The sequence below is a fragment of the Colletotrichum phormii genome (genome assembly GCF_030913505.1).
Source record: "Colletotrichum phormii strain CBS 102054 chromosome Unknown BDP81scaffold_3, whole genome shotgun sequence".
Classification (NCBI taxonomy): Eukaryota; Fungi; Ascomycota; class Sordariomycetes; order Glomerellales; family Glomerellaceae; genus Colletotrichum; species Colletotrichum phormii.
The window spans coordinates 2,206,426-2,232,489 of NW_026851445.1; the positions used below are offsets into that span (position 1 = coordinate 2,206,426).

The window sequence follows — 26,064 nt, forward strand, 5'->3', positions numbered from 1 at the left end:
TGCACGCTGCAGTGTCGATTCTCCCCAAGCAGGGAAGACAAGCCCAGCTGTGAACTGTCTCAGCCGAACAGACGCTCCTTACTCGTTCAGGAAAGCCTCGATGCTAGTGCCGGGCCACTCCACCAATCGCCACGATGCTGCAGGAGATCGACAGTGATTTCGCCGTTTCGGGAGGTTCGTCACCTATGGCTTGGTAGCAGGTCTGCAATGGGAGAATGGGACGCTCTTGAGGCATCCGGGCAATCGATCACGTCGTCGCACTGCTGTTTGCTCACTCGGTCCTCGTTTGCCTTGTCACCATGGCATACCTAGCAACTTGGGCTTCCGCCTCGCAAAGCTCTACAGTTCCTCGTTTTGTTCAAAACAAGGACCACAATAATGCAAGGCGTGGCAGGTAAGCAAGGGCTCGCTGTGTAAACTCTGAAAACCAACGATGCGGATGCTAGCGCCATTCTTGCTTCTTCTCCTTCATGCCCACATGCATCCACAGCCATGGTCATGTCTCTCAATGTCCTGCTACCTTACGCTGCTTACAGAGATTCAAAAACACGGATAGTACACGGTACATCGCCTCCACCCTCACGCGGGTGCGCTATTCCTTCTGCGTCGTCCTCCATGCCTGCCAAGCGTGCCTCAATATCAGCATCACCAAGCAAGTCCGAGAAGAAAGCACATCCCTACCCACCACGTCGTTCCCACCCGTCCGCATTCCGCAAGGAAACAACAAACGTCTGGACGCCTCACCCATCCCAAGTCCCAGTGTCCCACAGGGACCCCGGCCAAAGGTTGATTTCGCGCTTTCTGGATTGGCCCAGCTTCAGCCCTCTCCGTCAACGGAAGCCAGTCATGGCCAAACAAAGTAGTCTTTCCGTCGAAATGTGTGTGGGGTTTAGCCATCGTCCTGGCCCTGTCTCTAGGTACTCCGAGATATCTGGACACGGGTTGAGAGGCACGCCTACGCCTGCCTGCGTTTCTCCTCCCACTGCTATATCAGTCTCCCCGTGCCCTCGACTGATTCCCCGTTCCTTCGTCTCCAAGCCTGGTTGTGTTCTTCGCTACTCCCAGACCCTTCCACCCCTTCCGCAAGGCGAGCACTATTCTCGACCGTGCAGTAGCTTGTACTTCGTTCCAACCCTATCTCAAGCCCAACACTACTCTCTTTCCATCACGTTTGTCCGGTCTTACTCGTTGAACGTCATTCCTGGACTTGGATACTACAGCTAAAAGGCGGCCTGTTTCGACCAAAAGTTTCTGGGTATCCGCTCATCTTCAGTATCCTAGAACCTAAAAACACCTACTTCATTCGCTTCTCCAACAAGACTGCTATATTCCGCATCACTCCTATCAAACATCCAACCATGGGTCTTCTACCTCTCACCTACCGCAGACCGGTATACGTCAGCAACACTAGCTCAGCCCGAGAGAGCACTTCAGATGTATCCGAAAGCGGTGATGAAAAGCAGAGCAACACTTCCTCATCCTTGCGCTCCGGCAAGTCTGGGAAGTTGCAGGGCATCCCGGATTCGCTCACGTTCGACAAGATTATCAACGGTGGCACCTGCCCTGTAGGTTGCACCCATGACTTTGACATCATCCAAAATACTGACTCCGCAGCCCTGTACCGTCCGTGACTTCATGAACTACTTGATCTACATCGAGCATGCTGCGGAAAATCTTCAGTTCTTCCTCTGGCACCGGGACTTCCAGAAGCGCTTTGGGGAAGCAAAGACATCTGACATGTCTCTCGCCCCCGAGTGGACCGAAGCCATGGAGGCCGACCTGCTTCAACGCATGAACAAGGAAAAGTCTCAGAGGATGCGCAAGAAGCCCGGCCAAGAGATCTTCAAGGGAACCGATTTTGAGAAGAAGGGCGTCGCGGCCGGCATCGTGGAAGACTCTAGCAACCCCTTCCACACCCCTCCCCGCACCCCAAACGACTACGAAGGATCCGTCTACACGGGATCTCAGGGCGTGTCCAACGCCGATTCGTACCGATCACAGGCCAGTGATGCATTCGCGGCCGTGGGTGCTAAGCAGCCTTGTAAGTTGCTAGACTCGAGGGCTGAAAGTCATTTGCTGATGTATCTTAGTCACCATTCAGCCATTCCGTGAAGAGATTGATCGTGTTGTCGCCACGTACATTATGGAGGGTGCGCCGCGACAGCTGAACCTCTCAGCCAAGGAGCGCGATGCCACCCTTCATGCTCTCGCCTACACCACTCATCCCACTGCCTGCCGCTTGGCCATCAAAGTTATTGAGAACTCTCTTCGCCAGCAAGCTCACCCCAACTTCATCCGTTGGTCCATCTGCAACGGTAACCCCGCTCGCGTCTTCTTCGCCCGGGCTCTCGGCGTTGGTCTCATTGCCATCGCTTTCGTCGTTGCCATCTTGATTACTCTCAGCCGTGCCGGCCGCGGATGGCGAGCACTAGCCGCTATGGGATGGGTTCTGGGCATCTCTACCCTGGTCGCAGCCTACAAGGGCATGTGCGTTGTTCTACACGGCATGCACCATCGCCACGTTCGTCCCTGGGAGCTCTTCGTGGACGAGGAGAATGAGGACCGCAAGACTTCCTTCGACACGTTTGGATCTAACAACAGCTACGAGTCGGAGCCTTGGGTCATCAAGTACGAGAAGCGCAACATTGTCCGCAAGATCTTTGACCGCGAGGTGTGGATTGAGGAGCCGGCTCTGCGCACGATCCAGGACACCATCTTCCTCCAGGCTATGCTGTGCGCCGTACTCGTGGGCGGTGTCTTCACCGCCATCTTTGTTGCCATTCCAAAGTATGGGTACTTTTGAGTGTGTCTTTTCCTTTTCTGAAACAGACAGCTGGGGCAGCTTGTATCACAGAGCTTCTGTTTGTTGGTAGCCTTAATAGGTATAATTGGTAATGTTAAGAATGCTTGGAACAGACGATGAGAACCAAAATACCATTTTGCTAGGGCGCGGCGTCTACGGTGGAGAAACCATGTTTAGTCGTAAGTCTTTGTATGTGTAACACAGAAGGTAGTTGGGCTTGGAGTTATCAACTTTCGTTTACTTTGAGGGTCTCTTGAACAATTCCATGTTCATTGATTGTGTGATCTACCAACCGGTACCCCTTTGATGCCTTATCATTGATACTCGTTGGCTTCAGGTTGGCGAAACTAACACCCAAGGTGAGAGATAACTGTAGCAAGGGGTGGGAAGGGGGCAATAGTCGTCAAAGGTATACTTGCAGAGCTGACACACCGAGTCCCTTAGTTAGGTGGTTAGGTGAGCTGAGGTGAGCTACCTTGGTGAAAGAAGCTCGTTACTTATTAGGTCTTCCGCTGCAGATAAGAACTGAGGATACCATGTATTGGAAGAACCAGCTCAGAAGAATAGCAGTAGTACTTGTGATAAAGGTAGTGATTGAAGTGATTGTACTAGCCTTAGAGATAGGGTTAGCAGAACCATGAATTTCAGGAAGCTCTAGCCCCAGGCTCTCAGGAGTCTTCACCTGCTTGATTCATGGAGCATGTTGTTGATGATCATCAACGGGCAACCGCCCTCGCTGAATTGGGCCGGTACATGCCTGGTCCTGTCTGTTTATTCACCCCGTGGTCCATCCACTTCGTGGTATATTCATCCCTTGAAGGTAATATTCAGACCCAAACCTGAGGCCAGAGAGGGTCTGGTCATGGGATCAGACTTCACGATGGACTTTCTTCACTTTCCATCCCACCAAGGAAGACAATTTCATCACCTCGTTGTCTTCCCGGGAGGTTTGCGTCTCGCGAATTTTACAGCTTCGCGTCCTATTGCGTCTCCAGTCGCGATAGTACAAAAGCGATATGTCAAGGAAAACTTGTAAGCATCTCGAGTTCAGATTCCCTCAGCGCCATGTTCAGATTACTGACAAATTGGTCGGCTCAAGTGTCTAGCTTCATCCCAGTCACGACATAATTCCCATCGGACTTGCGAAAAAGAGTACGTATAAATGATTATTTGTTTCTTCGCCGCAGCCCTAGCTTTTCTATTCAAGCTAATTTTTTCCGGCCATTAGAGAGCTGGTATTTTGCGCTTCGAACGCCAATGGCATCCAATCCTCTCCCCCCCCGCTCATCCGAGCCATTCTTCAGAAGGAAGAATGGTCCCCGTACCCCGTGATGTATCTGCCGCAAAGAGATCAAATGACCAGTCGGATGGAAAGGCCTCGGGAGCGAAGGCTCTACACGCCCAGCAGGGCCACACGATCTATCGGGTTTCCGACGCGAATTGTTCGCGCGAACGTTGACGAACTCCAGCGACAAGCGACCGAGATGCTGTCGGAGGGTCTCGAGGACAACTATGGCGAGCTACAGGAGGCGTTCAGGCAGAAAACGGACACTTCGGCACCCCTGATCAGCAAGAAATCAGTGCTGTATGTTATTCAGAGACACGTTTTCTACCCCGTCCTCAATGTTCTCAACATCGCGATGAAAACCACTGTTGGCGGGAAAGTAATCTGGCCGCGCTTTGGACCCGAAGTCCAAACTATGGAGGTCTTCAACAATAGCGATGAAGGAACGACCACAGTGATTGGATTGTACGACGTCAAAGATCCGGAGGCAATTCGGGTGAAATTGTTCCCGTATTTCGGGAAGAACGAGGGCGAAGACCTTCTCCAAGACACCGAGGACAACACCCCCAACGACCAAGATATCAGTCTCGCGGAAATTGCTGCTGAAAATGTCGAGGTCGAGGAGGAGGAGGAGGAAGACGAAGACGACGACGACGACGACAGCTCGAGCGACGATGATGAGAACGACCCCGAACTAAGAAACGAGGAAGTCAGGGACTGCTTCATCGAGAATACCAAGACTCCAACTCCCGACGGCGGAAACCTCCCGACGGCCCTCGCCTACTTGGCTCAGGAGGCAGCTGCACACGCTGCTTTGACGGGCTTGCCCGAGGTCACGATTGGCAACGAATGTGCCCAAATCTTGATGCAATTCCCAGAAATGGCTAGAGAGTCGACGACGATGGCTCGATTCGACGCTGGTCCTGGAGTTATGCGAGTCGTGGCGAGCGAAAAGCGTGGAGAGTTCTGCCTCAACTTCTTGGGCTCCCTCTTGAGAGTCTTGAACCAGATTCGTAAATTACTTCACTCCATTGTCAATGGACATGATTCAAGTATTCTGACAAAACGACAGGTGGACAGCTTTAGGGGAGATGGGAGGGTTGGGCTGCGCATCTTCCATGCTTTATGCTGGATAGCGCTCTAGCGTGAAAGCTTCTCGGGGAGGTCTGTTGTTCAAGGTACGAAGGGAATGTTGGTCTGAGATGAATTGTACGATGCGTTTGAGCGGGGGTTAAGCTCATTTCTATTTTTACGAGTGAGGGTGTCATGGCTGTCTCTTGACCGACGCTGAGGAAAGTTGACTAGTGCAAAGTATTTTTAACTTAATAATGAAGTCGCTAGTCTATCGCTAAATATGTGTCTGTTTCAAGAAGAAGCGAGAGTGTATGTCGTCGTCTCCGTCAGGTGAAAGGAGGAGTGCCGAATCCGCTTTGTTTGAAAGCACCGAGATGCGCCCGCGTCTCGAGGTGTTTTATGTGAGTGATTACGCCAATTAGTTGCAGCAGCAGACCTAACAAGTAACAATCATATTAGAATACTATTCGCTCTTCATATCTTTTTGCAAAACTGGAGGCAGGAAGGCAATAAAAAACCAAGGAACACAAAGTCAAGGAATGAGGACAAGGAGGAGGGGAGACAGTACCTGTTCGCCACGACCAGACTTGGAATCACTACAGCACTTGAGCGCGGAGCAGCTCTCACCCTTGTCGCCGCCTTTGGAACATGTTCCCGCCTTTGCGCACTGGCGGGTCTCGAGGAGGGAAGGGAGGTTGATGGAGTCGAGGTTGCTTGGGACGGCGACGGCGAAGGCGGCGAAGAGGGTCATGAGGACTGTTGAGGCGCGCATGTTGAATTTGAGGTGGTTAGGCTTTGTTTAGTCTGGAGTTTGAGAGGATATTCTAGGTTGTTTGGGGTGATGATGGTGAGTTGATGACGAAAGTATGATTATGTTGTGGTAGAGGACGGTCTTGATAATGTTAGATGTTGTTGAAGCTGGTGTAGTGGATCGTGGAAGATATAATAAGAGGGATTGACGGCAAGTTATATATCACTGGACCTTGGTTGACCACGCGTGGTTTGCGATCGACTCGCATCATCCCATAAGAGGCACCTAGCCCCAGACGGGTGAGAATGTTTGATAATCCGTAGGCGAGAACCGAATCCAGACTGCTGGGTGAACCGGTCCCGTTCATCTGGGTCCTGTCTGGTCTGGTCAGATGTCGTGCTAGCGTTCCGTCTGGGAGGAGATCCGGAGTACTAGGTTATCTCTATGTTTTGGACGCAAGTGTTCGAGAACGAGTCGGCGTACCTGCCCAGATCACCATCCTCCCCCTTGTCGAGGTGAACTGCGCATGAAGGAAAGTCCGACCTGTTCGGAAGGCATCACGGGTGTCACGAGTCAACGATGCTGCCTTCTGGGGGCTACCTTGGAGAGGAATGTTGAAAAGTCTCCGGGTGGTTTGGTTTAGCTGGGTATCGTGCTCGTCTCATGAGACAGGTGAAGGCCCGTCCCAAGATTTGGGTAAAGTGAGCTGACTGACATGACTTGGCGCGCGTGTGTCTCGTTTCAAGGCATCCTGGAAGGCGAGGGTCGAGCCAGAATGCCGTGTGGTAGGCCTTGTTCTTGCCGCATGGGAAGCAAGGCGCTTGGCACGCGTCTCCGAAGATGGCAAGGAGCTGTAATCGACAAAAGTAGGGGTAAGGTGTTCATTAGGTTTTTTTAGGGGACGGTACCACTTAGTCGTCTGATGGTTTGTGTTCGTCGTTTTTTCTGACCGGGTTCTATGTGACTGACTGGTCTGATGTATTTGCAGTCTGCATCTGTCATCTGTCTGTGCGCTCTCGTGGTATGGTCTTGTTCGGATGATGCTGCCGTGAGCGCGCGTATGCCATCATCTGCGAATCTGGGTTGCTTGTGTACGGGGTGCGATGGAGCTGCTCGGGATCTGCCCACGAATATCTGAACAGCACTGCACCCTTTATGGAGACTGCGTGGCCATCGACAATGCATTTCTTCGAGCCGTTGTCGTTTATTATTGATGAATCTTCTGGATGCTCTAAGGAAAGCATCGGTTGCTTCTCTTGGGTTCAACAAGGAGACGCGGGACACACGTAGATGTTGTCGGTCAATGATTTCCGCGCCCTCCCAGGCTCTCCCGTGGCCATTGCCGCATCAGGTAGTCGCTTCTCACAAACAGCGCGTCTTACTGGTTCAATGAGAGTTCCGTGCGACAGGGGTTTACTCTGGAAGACACCCCACCGAACAAGAAACGTCCACGATCGATGACAAAAGACCACATGCATAGACTTTTTGTACTATCTCTGACGGGTGCACTAGAACATTGTTCCGATTCTGTATAGTAGTTTCGACGATGGGGCCAGATGACTTGCCCCGGGGATAATACCAGCGGATGACCACATGCCTCAGCTCTCTAACAAAACCCGAATGTCGCCCCGGGGAGGGAGGCCCACTAATTACGGCATTGCCCATCTCTAGAAGCGGATGGGCTCTCGTCTCGAGTTTCCCTGCGTCAGCCGGATTTATTACTCGGGGGACGTCTCGGTTTCACGTCGTAGAGTTTAGACTTTCTCTTGGTCTTTATTTTCTCCGCCGCCAGGAATCCTTGGAACGGCGGGAAGTATATTTTGGTTTGGGAAGGAATCAGATGGGTTGTGCTCATGCACTATCAGCGTTTCTTTGTTCCGTCTAGAGTCTTCCCTCTTCCGAGGCTCCTCGTCAAAGGTTCTGTTTCCTTGAGTTTGCGCTATTCTGTAGTATTAAACTGATTGCTTCACTCATGATCGGTCACTATGACCTTGAGAAGAACCATGATCGCCTGAACGGGATGGTCGCCTGTATGATTCTCTCCATCCCATTTCCTCTTGCCGCTGAGGCTTGTTGCGGACGCGTTTTATGAGACTCACCCGGTAGAGTAGATGTAATAGCACAAGTCAGATTAGTACAAGTGAGTCTCAACACACCATGACTCAAAAGACACGACTATCTGAACTGACTCGTTCATTACAGTAGGGGAATCCTCTGTCATCTGTTCTCTACCTTAGCTTACGATGGCAATCTGCCTGGATGAGAACCTCCGTCTTGACTTATTTCCAAAACATACAAGCCACTTTTTATGGGAGCCAGGAAGCTTCGTCGAAAAGTTCCAGTCAGTCATCCGCGGATCGCGCGACTCTTCGTGTTGTTCAAATCGACTCTGGAGATGAGGCCAGATACCATGCTACAGAGTGGGCTGTGTCCCCTCAACGGCGCGAGGCTTGTCACTACCTTTTTATGTCTATAAAAATACTCCATCGGCGGAATTATAAACCTGCCTACTAGGTTTCTGTTTTTTCCTGCGCCGCGATGCCGATGGAAGGCCACACCTTTGGCGAAATCAAAGTCATCTTGAAAGAGACCTCGGTGACCATTTCGAGGCTCTCGGATAGCAAGTCATTGTGTATTTCAAGGGTGCCGACCAGGTTCGAACAAAACGGTGCTAGGAAAGCAGTCAAGAACACGCCTTACAATAGTTAGGGCGGAACATCTTATTGATCGAACCCAAAGCTTCCACCCGTCAGCGTGTTTGCTGTCGTTGATATCTTTCTTGCTTTGAACGTTTTTGAAGTCGCCAACAAGCAGGTTATCCCACCTGGTTCGTGGCCCAGGCAATTTCGTATCTTCGCCAATACATCTGGTTGGTAACGTTGATCTTCAAAATTAGACCTCCCGCGAGACTTTCACGCTAATGCAGAGGACCAAAGCCTACGGGTGGGTAGGTTTTGAGCACTACCCGACTAAACTTAAATGTCCATGTCAAGCATGCATTCTGCGGCATCTTCAGTCATGTACCTTGGGGCCACCCTAACCTCTGTCCAAAGATGTCAGAACCATGATAAAGACACATCAATGTGAATGGTATCTTGATCGCCACCCCGCTCATCCTCCAGTGCCAACTCAAACACTGGTAATCACCCAGCCAAGCGGGTGACAGCATAAGATGTTGGTCAACGCCAGAGTGCAGCCCCCTGCTTATATTCATATCATTATTTTAGGACCTCACTACGCCGTGCGCCTTTTAAGAGGTAGTCTCTGAGGAGTATATCATGGAACGTTATAGCAGTAAAGGCAGCAAAGGCAGCAAAGGCGGCTAAAGCGGCTAAAGCAGTAATAGTAATAGAGAGATCTAAGACTTTGGCGAGTCCTCATCATCCACCGAGCTGTCAGTGGTTGCCCGTGATGTCCGACCCCGCGCAGAGCTGTCAATGGTCTGTGATGCACGTCCATCCGAATCGCAGAGGACCACTGTTTCCAACTTAGTTGCCAAGGAATATGGAAGCCTGCTCGAGGCACCTGTCTATGACTTGGCCTCGGGTTTATCTTTGGCGGCCTCTCTCTTCGCCCCGACTACCTGCCTCTTCGCTCGTCTTTCCAGCTCTTGCTTGATTTGCTTCTCGCGCACCAGCCATTGACGACGGTAGAGCCTCAAGTACGAGTACTTCTCGGAATCAAGTGGTCCAAACATTTTAAGGAGCCAGGTCTTGAAGGGTGGTTCTTCTCCCTTTTCCACTGCTTCTCCCCACTCGAGAGGCCACCAGCCACCAAAACCGTATAGCTTGGCAAGGTCGAAGCATTTGGCTGGATGCGGAGGGTGAGGAAATCTCTCCCATCTGTTCATGGTCTTCTTGCACTTGGAATCGATGGTGCTGATGTCGTAGGCGATGAGGGCAACTCGGGGCGTCTCAAGGATGGCTGACTTATTCCCCATGGTAACGAGGACGTTCTCAGGCTCCACGTACTCATGCCAGACTCCTTTGTATACCGGTTCGACAACCCCAGCAAGTAGTTCGGCTAGAATATCCAAGCGTTTCTCCTCGTCGAAATTTATCGAGTCGAGGCCATCGCTATCCAAGCACATTCGTCCTTCGGGAGGGACCAGGACCTCATCGTCATCGTGGCGACATAGATCTTGGATGCTCGTTCCCTGGATATACTCCAGGAGCACGAGGCCAACATGTCGCTTCTTTCCCCCGAAGTCTGGAGAGTAGCTGTGGGCAGTACACACTGCACATCTGGACCAACGAGGCAAGCAATGAGGCAATACGACTGGTATTGACGGTTGGTTGGTGATGTTGTGGTGAAGGTGGCTGCGGTGGGCTGGATCAACCAGGAGGTGGATCAGGCAGCTGGTGCCTGGGGCACCAGCCACTGCCTCAGGTATCCACAGTCCCACAGTAGCTCATAAGACGGGTCGTCCAACAGCCGTAGTACTGAGGAGCGAGATGGGGATAGCCAGTCAGGTTGTTGTCGTGCAGTTCCTTGTATGCGCCCGCCTCGCGGCTCAGTCTCATGTCGGCTCTGGATGTCACCTTCCAAGGACCTTCTTCTGCGGGGAAATACTCCGGGTAGAACATTGGGTCGAAGATCTTGACAATCGCATGTTCTTGGGTGTCGGGAACGGGCAACTTGAGGTTGGTCGTAGGTTTGGAAAGGACCTTAACCAAGAGCTCTTGGTTATCGCCATCGATGTCGCCGGAAAGGGACCGTACAATCTCAACGCACAAGTTGTTAGCTGGGTCGTCGTGTTGGCTTGTGTCGAGCAGATGAGGTTGGTTTCCGTCATCGAAGCAAAGAGCCGTTCTGGACATTATTTCCTCTCGCTCTGAGAGGGTCCTCTTTTCTTTGAGACCATCTGGGACTTCGTAGTTCGAGCGGCCATGAGGATCTGGCGGCGAGTGAGGAAATAGGGTAAGCCTGCTTCTCGGATAATATTGCCGGAAGTCGGCACGGAGACTGTCGTGGGAGAAGACCATGATGTGCGATGAAGGATGCCTCGTTTGAGTATGCGCTCCAGGAGAAATGGTAGTGTCAATTGGAGACGTGGAGGTGGTAGGTGAGGAAATATGAGTGGCACGCGAAGAGGATATGTGGAAAGTCAAGAGGGCGATTACCAGTGAGAACTACATCATGCGACAGACAACGAATATATAAGGTAGTCGCAGATCCAGGCAAAGTCGGAGAAAGGTAGGATCCAGAGAAGTAAGAGGAAGGTGCGATCCAGTGGAGAAACAATGTTATCAATGCTGGGTAGTAACCTTGAAAGGCCAAAGAAGGTCGGATATATTGGCCGATGACCTTGGAAGGTGAAAAGTATAAGTGCTGGTTGGTGGTCTCGAAAGGTGGAAAAAGAGATGCATCGACTGCAGAGCCGTGAAAGGTAAAAGAAAAGTAGTATAAGTGCTTGACTGGAAAGGTTAAGTCAGGGGCGGTCGAAAATGACCGAGCTCTCTGAAGAGGTGACGAAGAATGTAGAAATATCTGACCTGTCAACGACTGTGGAGTATACCAAGGACGCATGATCAAAAGGTGAAGGTGAAGCCCATGACGGCGACAGGAGGATCTGTATGCCAGCTTCAGCTTCAATGACGAGATATCAGGACGGTGCTTACAGTGCCAACTCCCATCCTCTCACTGTCATAAGAGCCCCACCACGCCCAGGCGCAAAATGGCACAATGACTCTACTGACTTCCTGACTTCAAGTGAAGCCTTCACTTACATGACCATAACCACCAAGCATATCCGCCTCAGACACCATTTACACATAAGATCAATACGCGAAGAAAAATTCAAATGGCAACGAGGATACCCCATCTGCTGGAGAGCTACCTCGCCCTCCCGTCCCAATACGCTCAGATCCTCCTCACCGGCGTCCTCGGCGCCAGCACCAACTGGCTCGTCCTGCGGTACCTGTACACGTACCTCAGGAAACTCAACGCCGCTGCCGAGGAGGGGGCCGCCACCGCATCGCAGAGCGAGGATGTCCGCGTCGTTCTCGTTAGCTTCATGAGAGATTTTGCGTTTTGGAAGGAAGGCGCTGGGAGATTGGTATGTTTGTTTGTCGCGTCTTGTCGTGCTACTTGTGACATGAAAAATTGCCCCTCACTCGAAATTCCAACCCCTCCATCGATGGAGATTTTCGATGAGATTTTTCCGTCACCACTCATCTTGCTTGCCAGCACCCAGCACCACTAGATCGAATGAACCAGAACTAACCGTGCACCACAGGGCCTCGATCTAGAAGGTCTAGGAAGAAGCGGCAAATTCGTCTTGGTGGACGGGCTGAGCGGGTTATTCTCCTCTCCTCATCAGGCGGCGCCGACGACGACGACGACGACGACGCCCAAAGGTCGAAGGACCATCCGCGGGGCGAGGCTGGCTGATATCCAGCGCGAGCTCGACGGCGCGGTGTCTGATGTGTCCGCGGCGGATGCGAAGACGGTTCTGATCGTGGACCAGCCGGACCTCTTGCTCGCTGCGTCTGGCGAGGACCTCTCGGGTCTTGCGTTGAGGGATATGTTGCTTGGTGTGCAAGAGGTACGTACGCTCATGGTCACGCCCCAATTCTCATCACTTCAATGACTTGTTTCCATTTGTGTGCGAGTTGTTTTACATAATTGATGACATGCCCTCCTCGTCCCTTTTCTCATTCTCAGATCAAGAGAGGGTCCTTCACTGACACCTCATCCAGAAAGTCCACGCCTCAATCATCACCGTTGCCGCAGACGAGCCGCTCATCGCCTCGCAGACCACGACGCTGGAGAAGGAGCACGCCAGTCTCGTTCTCGGACTGGCGCATGCCGCGGAGACGGTGATTGGTCTGAGGCTGCTCGACACGGGCAATGCGAGCGACGTCAGCGGGGTGTTGAGGGTCACTGCTGGAGGGGGTGGCGATGAGGAGAGGGCGGTCGAGGAGACGGAGCTATTGTACTTTATTGGCGGAGATGGCAGTGTCAAGGTGTTTGGGAGGGGGCAGTGATGGAGTGTAGGGAGGGGGTAATGGGATATTGAGGTTGCATGTCACCCGGCGTTGGGTTATGGTCAAGCTATTTAATCCTACTGAGGGGAGGGGGCTTGGAGGGGTTGCTACACGTTTGAAGTCGGCATATGATATACCCCGCGAATGCAAGAATTCAATCCCACGATGAGGATAGAATTCTCTCGGACAAAGCTGTCTCGTGGGGCAAAGCGTTTCGTCACCAATACTCTCCCCATGGGCCATCAACCATGACCCACCCATGTCATCATGGGCACGTTCGATCAGAAACCATCGTAATGAGACGAATCGACACTGGATCCATCCATAAACTGACGAGAGTCACCATTATCCAGTTACGCATGGGATCAGTGAGTGAACAAGACAAGCAAAGTCATTTCTCTTTTCCCCCAGGATCCGTTTTTCCCGTGTGTAAAAAAAAAAAAGTGAGTTTATCCCCTTGAAGAGCCCGCGCGCGAGATAACATGAGAAGACGTAAAAACACCCGTTTCGATTTTGGCCAAATGCTTTGGTTTTGTTTTGACTCTTTTTTTGATATTGGCTTTGCTTCCGAGTCAAAAAAACGAGGGGAGGGGTGAAAGATAGGGGGAAGGAAGAAAAGCAGAAGAAAAAAAAAGAGCTGATTTTCCCTTTGGTTTCTTCTCGTGATATCGTTTCCCGAGTAGACAAGACTCCGGCGGCGTTGCCACGCCTTCCCTGGAACCCCCCTCGATCTCAATTTTTCATTTCCCCATCGCCCGAATGCCCTCGATTGCACAGATACCTCCCCATGTCGACCCGATTCACATTCCAATCATCGCTCACGACTCCTGCGCGGTAGGGCCGGCGGAACCCTTGGGGACGCCGGACTGGAAGCCGTTCTTGAAGCGACGGGAGACGTCCTTCATGTAGCGCATGCGGCCGGTGCCGACGGTCTTTCTCCGCTTGGCCTTCTCGGACCAGTTGTCTGTAAATCGCATCCTACGTCAGTAACTCTTCTTCTTTCTCGGTTCATGGTTCTTGTGTGGTTGTTGCGTGTATTGGGAAGGCGTGAGAGATATGGCGTAGGGATGAGACAGTCTCGAGGGTTTGTCTTCTTTGATGTGTCTGGAGATTCGGATTGGGTTCGTCGTTCGGGAGGATAAACGTACACTTGCGGGTCTTGGCCGAGGGGTAACCGCAGGAAGAGCAGGTGTGCTTCTGGATGTGAAGCGATCGGCGACCTAAAAATTGCGAAAATTGATCAGTCTCTTGAACTCATCTCGAATTCTCGAAATTTGGCAGGTAGTCGCGTCCTGTCCTGGTGGACCAAAACTCGACACCCTGCCCGGCAGATATCACTTACCGCAACGACGGCACAAGGTGTGCGTCTTGTTGTGTCTCTTACCAAACGAGGAGGTACCCTTCGCTATACAAGAAAAAAAACATCGGTCAGTCCATCGGAACGGCGTAAAATGGTCAACCTTTCGTCGCAAAGACGATGGTGACAACAGCGGCGGCTAAAAACGTACTCATCTTGGCGGTATTCGGTGGTCGACGATGGTGTTCGGTGGTTGCTGGTCGGTTAGTTGGTTCGCGGAGGAATCAATCGAGAAAGACGCTCGATTGTCAAATTTCGTGGTGCGTGACCTAAGCGAGAGGATTGGGCTTGGTGGGGCCAACCCATTCGGCCACTCTGAAAATTCGTGGATGGCACTACACGTGACCGAGGGTTCGATCTTCGTCCAATCAGCACCTTCCCCGGCGTGCAAGGGGACTCGACCTGCCTGTGCACCGCGCTCGCATCCCTGTCCTCGACTTTTGATGGGTCTTGTTTTCCAGCCGCCAATCCGTTATTTTTTGGCTGGTGACAAACCCCTGGACAGCCCCATTTGACCCTATTTTGACTCTTTAATGGAAGACTGCAGCTGACTGATGCTCTTGATCTTGTATGTCTGCGACGGTGTGATTCCAGAGCCAATGAATGGCACTGAAGAAAAGAATAAGGATGAGAGGCAGGAAAGAGGTCAAGTCTCAATTGAGTGGTGGCATTACTTGGCACAATGAAATGAGCGACATGTATCAGTAAAAACGAGTTGGTGAATTCATGTCATCTCCAAACGCCAGGCAACGCCGTTTCCTAACTCTTGACTGGGCTTGCTGTGTGCGGGTATACAAAATCATCACGTCGTCCATCATCTTCCCATCCGCCCTTATACCAATCCGCTCAACCCTGAATATCCAACATCTGCTTGAGCGCCGCCTCGCTAGCCCTCAACCAGCGACCCCGCTCCTCGAGGTCGTCCGCATCACCACCGGCTCGATCCTTCCGCCTTCGCGCCTCCTTGGCAGCTGCCGTGCTATTCTGTCTCTTGGCCTCCAACGGCAGCAACTCAGCCTGCAGTCTCTCCAGTTCCTTTCTTTTGCGCGGCACCCTGGCCTGCAACTGCTCTAGCTCGCGATCCAACTGCTGCTGCTGCCTCTTCTTCTCGTCCACCAGTTCGAGGGTCCTCGCGAGGGGCAAGTTCATCATCGGGCTCTGTCCCGGTGCTTGCGCCTCCTTGAGCTCCGCCACTTGCTCCTCCAACTCGGCAATCTTGTCGGGCAGCTCCCTCAGCTTCGTCGTGTCCAGCGATACGCCCTCGTACCGCTTCGCCAGCTCCTTTCCCTTCCTCTCCAGCTCCGTCACCATGTCCGCGACCTCCACCTTGAGCGCCTTGAGCTGCGCCTTGGCCTCGAGGTTCGCCTTTTCCAGCTCCAGATTCTCCTGCGGCGTGACAATCACGGGCGGATCGCCGACGATGGCGCGTATGAACTTTTCTTTGGTGACCTGCTCGACGTAGGAGAACCGGAGCTTGGCGAAGAGTTCCTTGTAATGCTCGAGATCGGCCTCTAGGCTGGCCGGTGTGGCCGCATCTTGGGATGCATTGGATGCGTCTGACGTTCGTTGCCGTGATTCTTGCGCGACGGCGCTGGAAATGGGTTCGCTGAGTCTGATGATTGAGATTTCGTGGTTCTCGTTGAGGTCTTCGATTTTGCGCAGCACTTGAGCTGCCTTTCCCGCGTCCATTTTGAGACGTTGATCACAGTTCGCGCTGTGTTATTTTCGATTTTGGCCTTGGTAGGTGTGCTGGCGATTCAAGTTTCGTCAATGGCGCGTTGAGAGATGATGTCGGCGGGGGAGGTCTGTCAGTTAGCTTAACCTTTGTGACGTTTGTTTACTTGGGTCTGGATTGGGTAAGGTGCAGTCGCTATCTTATCGTTATCTCCGTTACATCCTTATCTGCCTCTACCGTGCGGAAAACGGCAGGCATGGCGCAGGCTCGTCCCACCGTGCCAAGCCCCTGGTCGATGTGACTCTGGCGGCCTTTGCAGTTGTCGTCGATCAATCCTCCATACGCCGCAGTTTGCGACAACGACGCCTTTCAACTAAGCGAACCCCCGCTGCCCCTCTCCATCGGTTCATTCAACAGCCTCAGCGAAGAGCTCTGCCACTGTCATTTTCAAACTCTTTCATCGATCCAAGACCGTCACTTCTAGAGCCCCCGCGCTCCTCTTCTACTCACGATAAAAAGAGGCACATACCCCAGCTGGCCGCCGAATGCTGCAGCCACCAGCCTGATCTCGCGTGCTCGGAAGGGGCGCGGTTCTCTCACCACCTTTTGGATCTACACTTTGGTTACTGAGGCCTCAACATGTCAAGCCACGACATGATCACGGACGACTACGTCGCCGACTTGCTCGCCAAAGAGGCCGTCATGGGCCGGGCAGACAAGAAGTACGTCACACGACTCTCCCGGTTTCCCCACGTCACCATCTAATCGGACTACCCCTTTAGACCAGCAAACATGCCCAAACCAAACACTCGTTTCCTGCGCCACATTATCAAGGACACGAATACGCACAACAAGAACCTCCTGGCCAAAGAGGCCGCCGAATCCCGCGCGCGCTTGAAGGATCTTGAACACGCCGAGGAGAAGGAGAGGCGGAGGAAAGCAGGCCCTCAGGATATTCGAAAGAGGCAGATGGGAGACATCCTATCGATTCTGGGAGACCGCAAAGACAGGTCCAGGTCCAGCCGATCAGGGCCATCGAATGAGAAGGCGCAGAAGAAGGAAGACTCGTCGCCGCGGAGGACACATCACAAGGAACGCAGGAGTGAATCTCCAGAACGCGAGAGCGGCAGGAAGCACCGGCGTAGCAGGAGAGACGAGTCGGATTCGGAGCGAGACGATCGTCGACGACATAGGAGCGATCGGCGGAGGTCACGATCACCCGACGAGAAGCACAGGAGGCACCGCCATCGTTCGCCAATCGAAGATAGGGAGACTGCGTCAAAGTCACGGCGAAGCGATAGGGAAAGGCGACGGGACGAAGAAGGACAGGACCCCATGTCGAAGAGCCATCGGTCACGCAGAGATCGCAGTCGGGAGAGGCCGCAGTCGGGATTCTCGATCAAGGGCAGCAGCCGCCGCCGCGACGGAGGGCGAGCGCACGAGCAGGAGCCCCCGACGACAGCGTCAGACTCGGATCCTTTGGACGAGTTTATTGGGCCGGAACCGCCGCAGCAAGTTCGTTCGCGTGGCCGGGGCACCGCCTCGGGAGCCTCGGGCATCGACAAGCGCTTCGAAGCGGATTACAACCTCAAGGCGGATGTGGAGATGGCGGACGACGACAAACACCCGGGAGAGAACTGGGACGACGCCGTGGAGGCGTTCAGGGACAGGCAGAAGTGGCGACAGAATCAGGAGGAGCGGATGCGGGCGGCCGGGTATACCGATGGGATGCTGAAGAAGTGGAGGGAGGGCGGCACGGCCGACGAGCAGAAGGACGAGCGGGATGTGCAGTGGGCCAAGGCCGGGGAGAAGCGGGAGTGGGATCGCGGCAAGGAGGACGGGTTGAGCGGGTTGTTTTCCGAGTTCAATTGAGTCTCCGTTGCTTTCTTGTTTATGATTGTTCTTTCTGGAAGCGGGTTTTACTCATGGTTAGGAGGCGTCTGCATAGTTGAATTACGTCTCGAGGTATCACCTTCAGCATTAGCATTCGTTGGATGGAGTTTGTTACGTTAATGATCGATGATTGATTTCACTGGATGTCACCTCATGAGAGCGGCGTGTGACTTGACGCTTGAGCAGCAGCTACATGCGAGTAATGCAGGGACGGAGTTCTTGATGCCGTGAAGAGGCAGTCCTACACTGGGAAGCTGTAGAAATGACCGGCATCGCTTCGAGATATTCCAACAATCAATCTAGTCTAGCATGTTTGCTGATAACCATGTCACAAGACGAATAGAGGCTGGGGTTTGACACCCTCGTCCGAACCTTTTTGAGAAAAAGCATGTCCGACCCTGGGATCGTGGATGGGCTGTTTTGAGGCTTTGGGAATATGTGGAGAAAGCCTGCAAACTGAGATTCGTCTCTACTGTCCAATCTCAGCCTCATTTGGAGGAGGCTGTAAGCTGTGAGATCCACGACGTTGCCCATTGAGATGACGTTAGTTTCGACATCTAATGCGAAGCCTCGAAGGGACGTACACTATAACATTTCGTTTGAGTCTCAATTACAGTACTGATGAGAGGGCGGTCTCTCTTTGAATGGCGTAGAGGGAAAATGTCACTATTGTTCTTACACTTGAGGCTTTGGGCTGTAGCGGTGGGGGGATATGCTCGCAAACGGCGTTTCACTCTTTCCTTTACCAGAGCTGACACCCCTGCCCGAGAAACTGTGAAACAAAAGTCGGAAGGGCGACCCCATCATCCATAAGGGGTCCATTTCATAAGTGGGAGCTAACTCCATTCGGCGAGGAGGGGGTACCTAAGGTTGGAAGTGTGATACGGACACACGGGATACGAATACCGGGGTTTTCTTTGTAAGATGGGAATGTGATGGTGAGAGGGACAGATGACGGGAGTGGCTTTTCCGCTCGCGTGAGGATTCAGGTACGGAGGAAGGGGAAAGGAATGCGGATACCAGGGGAATGAAAGGATGCCAAGTTTTAGAGTGGATGAATGCGGCATCGGGAGGAGGAATGTGGGATGGGAAAAGTGAATAAAGGAAGGGTCTTGCGCCACAGCCGGGACGGCACTGCCACGGGTTGTCCGTCACCGGGTGAGGGTGGTGAGGACGGCGGGAATGGGGCCCGGGGGTGTGCCGGGGGGCGGAGGGCGGACGGTGGGGGGTAAAGAAGTGTTACGCTGTTGATGTCGGACGTCATGGAGCTGGTGGACCGCTTTTGGTTTCGAGTGAGAGTGAGATGGAGAGGACTTGAGAAAGAAGTCGGGGCCTGGGGGAGGATGAGGTACATCATGCATGGGTGCTCGATTCTGTCACGCGTTTCTAACTCTGGTGAAGGGGGTGGACGATACGACGTTGGGAGCATGGTTTTGTTTTGTTTTGTTTGGTCGGTTGGTTGGTTGGGTCAAGTCAAGCCTCGCCCGCAATGTCAACGTGAAGTTGGTTGGTAGGATTTAGAGGAATTTGGAGTTGAATTGAGTTTTCCCCCTGTGCCTCCATCTCCCATCGGCGGTTCGAAGTTCGAACCTTGGGTACCGTACTCCGTACGGATACCTTGCGTGTCACTGAAAACGGGATAAACACTGGGAGGGTTGGCGAGCGAGGTGAGACGCCTTGACGCACTGTGATTGTCTGTTCGCCTGCTACTCTGACTACCCTGGAGGCTCAGATACCTTTAGAGCTCAAGGCAGCACGGTGGGTAGACTAAAGTAAGGTAAGCTTAGTTGCGTGCGGTATGATTTCAACGGACGATGCACGCTTTGTTGTGAGCGAGGATTGGATGGAGTTGAGATTGAATTTCGAGGGTGGAAGAGGTTCACGATGCTGGGCAACATCACGTCGATCTTGCAGGGTGGAGGGGGGTTTGTGTTTGTGGGACAAGGTACGGATAGGTCATGCAAGCACTTTGGACTCGGCGGCTACCTCATCAACTCATGCCCATGAGCACTTCTGCCTCTCTTTCACTTAGCTTGACCCGGAGTAGGTTGAGTCTCCTCATTCAGATATATATGAGACTTTGGAGCGCTTCTACCTTTGTTGCTTGTCTCTGTCGACTATAGGCAGTATCAGGTAGCTCTGGCTGTATTTGGGAGTTCTCAATGATGATGACCTCGCCGAGTCACCCCTCCTTGACTTTTGAGATTTGGGTTAGGTTTCTTTCAGAACGGGCCGAGACGAGTCTGGGCGTTCTAGCATCCATCAAGAGCAAGGGACTGCTGCAAACGCACACACACCCCTTTTTTTTGCGGTTTAGATGGCGCCCCCTCGTCTCAGTTGGGGTTCAGTCACGAGGGGCAGTGGGAGGGAATCAGTCCAGTGTACTGAGTGGTCGCGTGTGAAGTCATTGACAACCTAACTCGACGGAAAGATTCTTTGTTTGCGGGTGTTTTGATAACGGCATCTGCAGGGCCCGTACGGAAAACCGCGCGTTTAGAGCTAAGCTGCTGCGCCCGGTTTCTAGGGGGTGGTTCTGGTTCATTCGTCCCTCGGGAAGTTGGGAACGATGTAAGAGGCGAGCGAAGCGACGACCTCTGGTGCCTTGGGTACGACGTGCGGGCCGTACGGGAACGTACGGGTAACTCGTCACCCTCATTTCCCGGGTTGTCGTATTCCACGCGGATGTGAGTTGAGCTAAGTCGGGTGTTTTGGACGCTTTTGGAATCTTGGGAGCAGCTTGAGGAATTGGCGAGATGCTTGCTCACTGCTAAGATGGCCAAGTCGGCTTTGGCGCTTGTGAGACGATCGCGAATTGTTAGAACCCTCATGGTGGTGGTTCAATCTCCCCATGCGCGGCTGGGCGTCAAGGTCTGCCTCTCATACGCTTTCCTGCGAGAGTCGCCTGTCCGGCCTGAAGCATCGGATGTGGAGAATAGGAGAGAGAAAGTTGAGACGGTGGAACATGAAAGTTGGGTTTACTGAATCACTGGTGCAGCAGCGACAAGCACACGCGACGACAAGCAGCATCCAGGACAAACTGGCCTGCTCCAGGCTCCCTCTGGGGCCCTTTGGAGGTCCAGGACCCCTCAATAGGTCGATACCAAGATGCCACCAAGCTTGAGTGAGACTTTCTGCGTGTGCCGCCAAAGCCGGTCGACCCTGCAACCCATCCCCTGCGGCCATGCCACACCCTGCGGGCGAGCGTGGCTGGGATGGGTGTATTTTTGACAGTCGCGGTGGACCGTGGACTGGGTTGGCGCTGTCACCTGAAGAAAGAAAAGGCGATTGCTACGGATACACTTGAAGCATGTAAATGGCGATATTGATGGTTATGGTCTTTGAGTGAGCCCATTGCCCACTCACTTGAGGATATCTCACTGAGTGATATTGCTACCTTGATGAGAGTGAGATGAGAGTGAGATTGAGAATGAGTTGTGAGGTCAACTACCTACCTAGGTAGGTACATACATGTGGCTCATGACCAACCAGTCCTGTCCCGCGTGCCCACGCCATCAAACTGAAAGTGCACGCGTGAGGTGTGCCCCGATGCGCAGTGCGTCCGATTTTCACCTTTCAGCCAGACAGGGGCCCCCAAACCCCCCGACTCGACTCCATGGGTCCATGGTCCATGAATGAGTCCATTTTGGGACCAATACCTACTCCCGCCAGCCAGTCACTTTCATGTGCAGTTTGCCAGATGCTGCCATAATGACAGGCCGCTGAGGTAAGTACCTTACCTTACTCTGTGCATCCGAAGAGTGAGTGAGATGTGTGTGTGTGTGTGTGTCATTGATAATTGCACGAGAGCAGAGCGAGTGAGCGCCCCGCCACCAAATGCAGACGGGACAGACCCTCCTGGTGTGTCACTTTCAGTCTTCCATTTCTACGGAGTATTGTCTCTCTCTCTCTCTCTCGCCAAGTCACAGGTCACAAGTCGAAACCTTCAAGTGTCTTCCCGTCCCTTTCTCTTCCATTGCTCGAGTCGTTCCATCCCACGCCTCTACTCTACCTTACCTTATCCGACGGTGTGCCTGTCTACCAATCGTCACCGGGTCTTCTTTTCTCTGTATGGCGCATGCTGCACCGCTATGCGCTGCGTGCACACCCAATAACTAACTACCTGACCTCACCAAAGCCGCCGTGCCGCACACAATCAAATTGACTTCTCCCACTCTACCTACCTTACTGCAGTCCCGAACCTGAATAACCTGATCGGCACCTCGTCATCCAATTTTCTCCCTCTTGTTGCTTCCCGACCACCGAAATACCAGTCCCATTTTCTCTTTTCTCTTGACCCGACGCTTCCCGCCGGCACACTAAAGAGAGACCCGGAGAGCGTGTCTTGCTGCTGCCCAACCCCTTCACCCCTCCAACCCTCCTGGCTCCGACCAAAGGCCCTACGGATACCTACCAACCGTCGTACCTTCACCTCCCCTCCTCGCCACAACTTCACTCTACCTCAACTTCAGCCTCGTCATACATTTGGCATTTCGACCTACAGCAGCCAGACAGACAGACAGACAGACAGACAGACAGACGATCTCTCCTCGCTTTGTGTCGCCGAATGACTTTGCGCATGCTGGGCTCCTGTGCAGTTTGCCGCTGAGCCGCTGCCGGCTGCCGGTCGATACCTCACCTTATCCAACGTCGACAACCATTTCTGGTTCCACTATCGCCAGACTCGATTACCCCCCTCGGCTGCCGCGCCGTGCGCCGAACCCTCCGCCACTTCTAGATACCATACTCACGACACAGAGCCTCGACCTCTGACCCCTTTCTTTTTCTCCCATTCAGTAACGACCCGATACGATACCCAACCATGCGTACTCCCAGAATAGCCATTATCGTCCTCTTCTTCGCCGCTTCGCTCTTCCTCTTCTGCCGCTCCATCACCTCACTGGCGCGCTCTTCCTCCTCCTCTCCCGTCATCGCCGCCCCGGCCGCCGTACCGCGATCACGATTCACGAGTTTCTTCTCATTTACAGCGCCTTTTTCCATTTTCCAGCCAAATGCCGCCATCAGCCTGACCGATGACAACAGCACTTCCTTTGTCGCTCGCCCAGCTGCCTTTGGCCCCAATTTGCCCAACAAGGGTTTGAGCGGTCAACTATGGATCGGCAGTGGCTTCGCCGACGATAACCTCCAGGAGGGTGAGGGCGAGGGCGAGTTGGGATGCAGTGACATTCCCGGTTGGGACGACGGCAAGGCCAACGCTGTTCTCAAGACTGCCACCAAGGGCATGTCCAAGTCCTCCAACAAGGCTGCTGCTGCCGCCGGCAAGCCTGGTCACCACAAGCGCGACAAGACCGACAAGGACGCCGTGCCTGACGCCGTGGGTGTCCCCGTCACCCGCCTCAGGTCCAAGATCCGCCCAGCCGACGACGGCACCGACGACTACCTCCACCAAGGCCTCGCCCGGAAGCCTCAGCCCAACCACGATAGCGCCCTGTCCACCGAGTCGACCCACGCCGATATCCAATCGATACAAGAGGCTGCGGAGATCGCCGGGAAGATCGTGCTGCTCAGTCGCGGCGGCTGCGGTTTCTTGGAAAAGGTCAAGTGGGCGCAGCGACGTGGCGCCATGGCCCTCATCGTGGGCGATAACACAAAGGGGGGTCCCCTGATTCAGATGTTCGCCAGAGGCGATACCTCCAACGTCTCCATCCCCTCTGTCTTCACCACCCGGACCACGGCGCACTTGCTGTCGTCCCTGACGCAGCCCGGCAGCTTCATCGAGGATACTCTCGACGAGCACGGCCGCCCGGCCCTCAAGGTTCTGCAATCCGACGGGGGAAGCCGGAGGAACAGGAAGAACAAGCAAAAGGCTGCGGCGACGACGCCGACGCCGACCCCCAAGGCCACGGCAACGCCCAGGGCAAAGGCTGCCGCAAAGGGCAAGCCGGCCAAGGCCGAGCACAAGGCGGCTAAGCCCCGTACCAGCCTGTTCCGATGGCTGTTTAGCTGGGGCCGTAGCTCACGATCTGGCGACAGCATTCAGCCCCCGAGCAGCGGTCGCCATAACTGGGTTCTCGTTGACGACTGGAGCGAGGAGAAGGACAGGGTCATCCGAGACGGCCTCGGCAAGGCCGCCAAGAGGGGCAAAGGCAAAGTTCCCGACGCTCGCAAGAGCGAAGACACATTCCAAATCGGTGTCCAAGACTGGCGGGATCCCGATTTGGTGGATGCCCCCAGCTCCAAAGACCAGACCGAGGCCGCAGCCGCAGCCAAGGAGCAGCAGGTCGGCAAGCCCGGCAATACCGCGAAGAGTGGCAAGGACGTCACTGGCCCCAAGGGCGGAAGCATCACTCCCGGAAGCGGCGAGTACAACCCTGACTTGCCGCCCGTTGAGACCGAGGGATCCACCTCCGGAAAGGAGGCTACGGCTCACGGGGGTATCATGTCAAAGATTTTCGGAGAAGACGACGGTGCCGACTTCTCTAAGGAGGACAAGCCCAAGGATCCCCCGCGGCCCTCGGAGCCCATTCCCGACGATGGTGACAACGACGATGACAACGAGCCTATTGGGCACGATGGTCTCTGGGTTACGATTACGCCTTCAAGCAGCTCCAGCCCCTTCTTCGATACTCTGCTCGTGCTTGTGATCAGCCCTCTGATCACTTTGAGCGTCGTCTATGCCTTGCTGATCCTTCGCGCGCGCATTCGCAGAAGACGCTGGAGGGCCCCCAAGTCAGTCGTCGAGCGTTTGCCCGTTCGCACGTACCACACCGTCGCGGCGTCACCCGTTCCCTCGCCGAGAATTCCATCACCCACGAGTCCAACACCCACCACGCCATTGCTACAGCAGACGCCTTCCCGACCACGGCCTCGTTCTAGAACGACGACAGGCATCCCCGAGTCGGAGAGCTTGCTGTCTGTCAACTCGGCCCTGCAGATGCCTAGGTCGCCACCGCGGACAGAGCACGAAAAGGCAAACGGCAGCTACTCGAGCGAGTGGAAGAAGTACATGGGCAGACAGGTCGAATGCGTGGTTTGTTTGGAGGAGTACGTCGACGGCGTCAGCCGCGTCATGAGCTTGCCCTGTGGCCACGAATTCCACGCAGAGTGCATGTGAGTTTGTCTGCCCCTTTTGTTTTATGTTTTTAGTACTAACGTTCTCAGCACGCCTTGGTTGACGACGCGCCGCCGCACATGCCCCATTTGCAAGGGCGATGTCGTACGCTCTCTTGCACGCGGCTCCCCCTCTAGCCCCCGCTACGAACCGTATCACGACGACTCTGACGACGAGGTGGAAGCCGAGGCGTCCGGCTCGCGAGACAGAGACGAGGACGTGGAGCAGGCTGGTATCCTCTCGCCCGCGCCCAGGGGACGGCAAACCCGACCCGACGGGTGGTTGGGGATGCTGTCTGGTAGCTTTGGGGCGTCGTCTCGCGCCAGTCGATCATCGCAGGATGATCGCAACCGGTGAAGTCGGTTCAACTCATCAACCGAGGTCGTCGCATCACTCCTCAACGCTAGCATTTTGACTTTCTGATTTTTACGTTTGGCACTTTGGAGGTTGTTTTTCTTTCAGGCATGGACTGGGAAGCACCAGTCCCACGGGAAACGGGACACATGGCGTAATTAGGGGTTTCTTAGGAGAGAGAAGGGCTTTCTCTTGGGCACACGGGCAAAGTGTTTTGTTTTGGGGGGGGGGCCAGGGCAGCATGGCCGAGGGTGGAGAAGGAAGAAACCAAAACTCGAAATGGCCCGGGAGAGAAATGGGAAGGGACCTCACCACACTCGTTTCGATTGTTGTCCTGGACATAAGGCTCTTGTGTTTTTTTCATTCTTCTTTCGCGGATGGTCATGATCCTTCTGACCTAGAGGGGGTATGCGTAGATGTGGGAGTGAGGCGAGAAGAGTGGGTTGTAGTGGGTGTGTGGTGTGAGGTGGCCAATATACCCGTCGTCTCGTCCCCACTGGCGATCGGGGGGCGGACGCGCTCTTGGAATATGAACTCCATTGACTCATGACTTTTTTATTTGTGACTTTGTGACTTGTGAGAGATGTAATGGGTGAGTTTTATCAGATGAAGTCGAGTGAAGAATTAATGAAGTGATGTATTGGTATAATGGCTTGAGTAGAAGCATCTATGCTATTCCAAGGAAATATGGAATCTAGATTTGGGGTATCTTGTATCCTGTCTACGCCTGGTGAAAACCCGTAGTTGCGTATTTACATGTGTTTCTGTTTTGTCCTAACCTTATAGAGAGCTTGCCTCTCGTAGTTGAACGATT

At 53.7% G+C, this 26,064-nt stretch overlaps 10 protein-coding genes across 10 annotated transcripts; 5 read left to right on the forward strand and 5 right to left on the reverse strand.

The window, feature by feature from the left end:
* Positions 1-1,358: 1,358 nt before the first annotated feature.
* Positions 1,359-2,803, forward strand: BDP81DRAFT_310435 (uncharacterized protein; the record flags this gene model as incomplete). The annotated part of the gene is made up of 3 exons (XM_060583639.1): positions 1,359-1,565; positions 1,615-2,041; positions 2,091-2,803. The coding sequence occupies 3 exons, from the start codon at positions 1,359-1,361 to the stop codon at positions 2,801-2,803; spliced, it is 1,347 nt and encodes a 448-aa protein (XP_060450021.1).
* Positions 2,804-4,032: 1,229 nt separating this feature from the next.
* On the forward strand, positions 4,033-5,266 carry BDP81DRAFT_504811 (uncharacterized protein; the record flags this gene model as incomplete). The annotated part of the gene is made up of 1 exon (XM_060595633.1): positions 4,033-5,266. A coding segment is annotated over one exon (1,200 nt), but the record flags the coding sequence as incomplete, so codon positions are not given.
* A 314-nt stretch (positions 5,267-5,580) lies between these two features.
* BDP81DRAFT_390677 (uncharacterized protein) lies at positions 5,581-5,934 on the reverse strand (the record flags this gene model as incomplete). Its single annotated transcript, XM_060587440.1, has 2 exons — positions 5,581-5,598; positions 5,731-5,934. The coding sequence occupies 2 exons, from the start codon at positions 5,932-5,934 to the stop codon at positions 5,581-5,583; spliced, it is 222 nt and encodes a 73-aa protein (XP_060450023.1).
* Positions 5,935-9,442: 3,508 nt separating this feature from the next.
* BDP81DRAFT_446315 (uncharacterized protein) lies at positions 9,443-10,733 on the reverse strand (the record flags this gene model as incomplete). The annotated part of the gene is made up of 2 exons (XM_060592047.1): positions 9,443-9,936; positions 10,346-10,733. The coding sequence occupies 2 exons, from the start codon at positions 10,731-10,733 to the stop codon at positions 9,443-9,445; spliced, it is 882 nt and encodes a 293-aa protein (XP_060450024.1).
* Positions 10,734-11,635: 902 nt separating this feature from the next.
* BDP81DRAFT_367364 (uncharacterized protein) lies at positions 11,636-12,902 on the forward strand (the record flags this gene model as incomplete). The annotated part of the gene is made up of 3 exons (XM_060586537.1): positions 11,636-11,971; positions 12,152-12,460; positions 12,615-12,902. The coding sequence occupies exons 1-3, from the start codon at positions 11,717-11,719 to the stop codon at positions 12,900-12,902; spliced, it is 852 nt and encodes a 283-aa protein (XP_060450025.1). The 5' UTR covers positions 11,636-11,716.
* An 818-nt stretch (positions 12,903-13,720) lies between these two features.
* On the reverse strand, positions 13,721-14,414 carry BDP81DRAFT_458219 (60S ribosomal protein L37; the record flags this gene model as incomplete). Its single annotated transcript, XM_060593386.1, has 4 exons — positions 13,721-13,866; positions 14,051-14,122; positions 14,245-14,307; positions 14,411-14,414. The coding sequence occupies 4 exons, from the start codon at positions 14,412-14,414 to the stop codon at positions 13,721-13,723; spliced, it is 285 nt and encodes a 94-aa protein (XP_060450026.1).
* A 384-nt stretch (positions 14,415-14,798) lies between these two features.
* Positions 14,799-16,092, reverse strand: BDP81DRAFT_418884 (uncharacterized protein). Its single transcript, XM_060589721.1, has one exon. The coding sequence runs from the start codon at positions 15,946-15,948 to the stop codon at positions 15,106-15,108; it is 843 nt and encodes a 280-aa protein (XP_060450027.1). The 5' UTR covers positions 15,949-16,092; the 3' UTR covers positions 14,799-15,105.
* A 481-nt stretch (positions 16,093-16,573) lies between these two features.
* On the forward strand, positions 16,574-17,806 carry BDP81DRAFT_446318 (uncharacterized protein; the record flags this gene model as incomplete). Its single annotated transcript, XM_060592048.1, has 2 exons — positions 16,574-16,656; positions 16,717-17,806. 2 exons carry the CDS (start codon positions 16,574-16,576, stop codon positions 17,804-17,806), a joined length of 1,173 nt encoding a protein of 390 aa, XP_060450028.1.
* Positions 17,807-19,693: 1,887 nt separating this feature from the next.
* BDP81DRAFT_418887 (uncharacterized protein) lies at positions 19,694-20,741 on the reverse strand. Its single transcript, XM_060589722.1, has one exon. It carries the CDS (start codon positions 20,653-20,655, stop codon positions 20,176-20,178), a length of 480 nt encoding a protein of 159 aa, XP_060450029.1. The 5' UTR covers positions 20,656-20,741; the 3' UTR covers positions 19,694-20,175.
* A 1,905-nt stretch (positions 20,742-22,646) lies between these two features.
* On the forward strand, positions 22,647-25,253 carry BDP81DRAFT_390682 (uncharacterized protein; the record flags this gene model as incomplete). The annotated part of the gene is made up of 2 exons (XM_060587441.1): positions 22,647-24,895; positions 24,947-25,253. The coding sequence occupies 2 exons, from the start codon at positions 22,647-22,649 to the stop codon at positions 25,251-25,253; spliced, it is 2,556 nt and encodes an 851-aa protein (XP_060450030.1).
* Between the last annotated feature and the right edge of the window lie 811 nt (positions 25,254-26,064).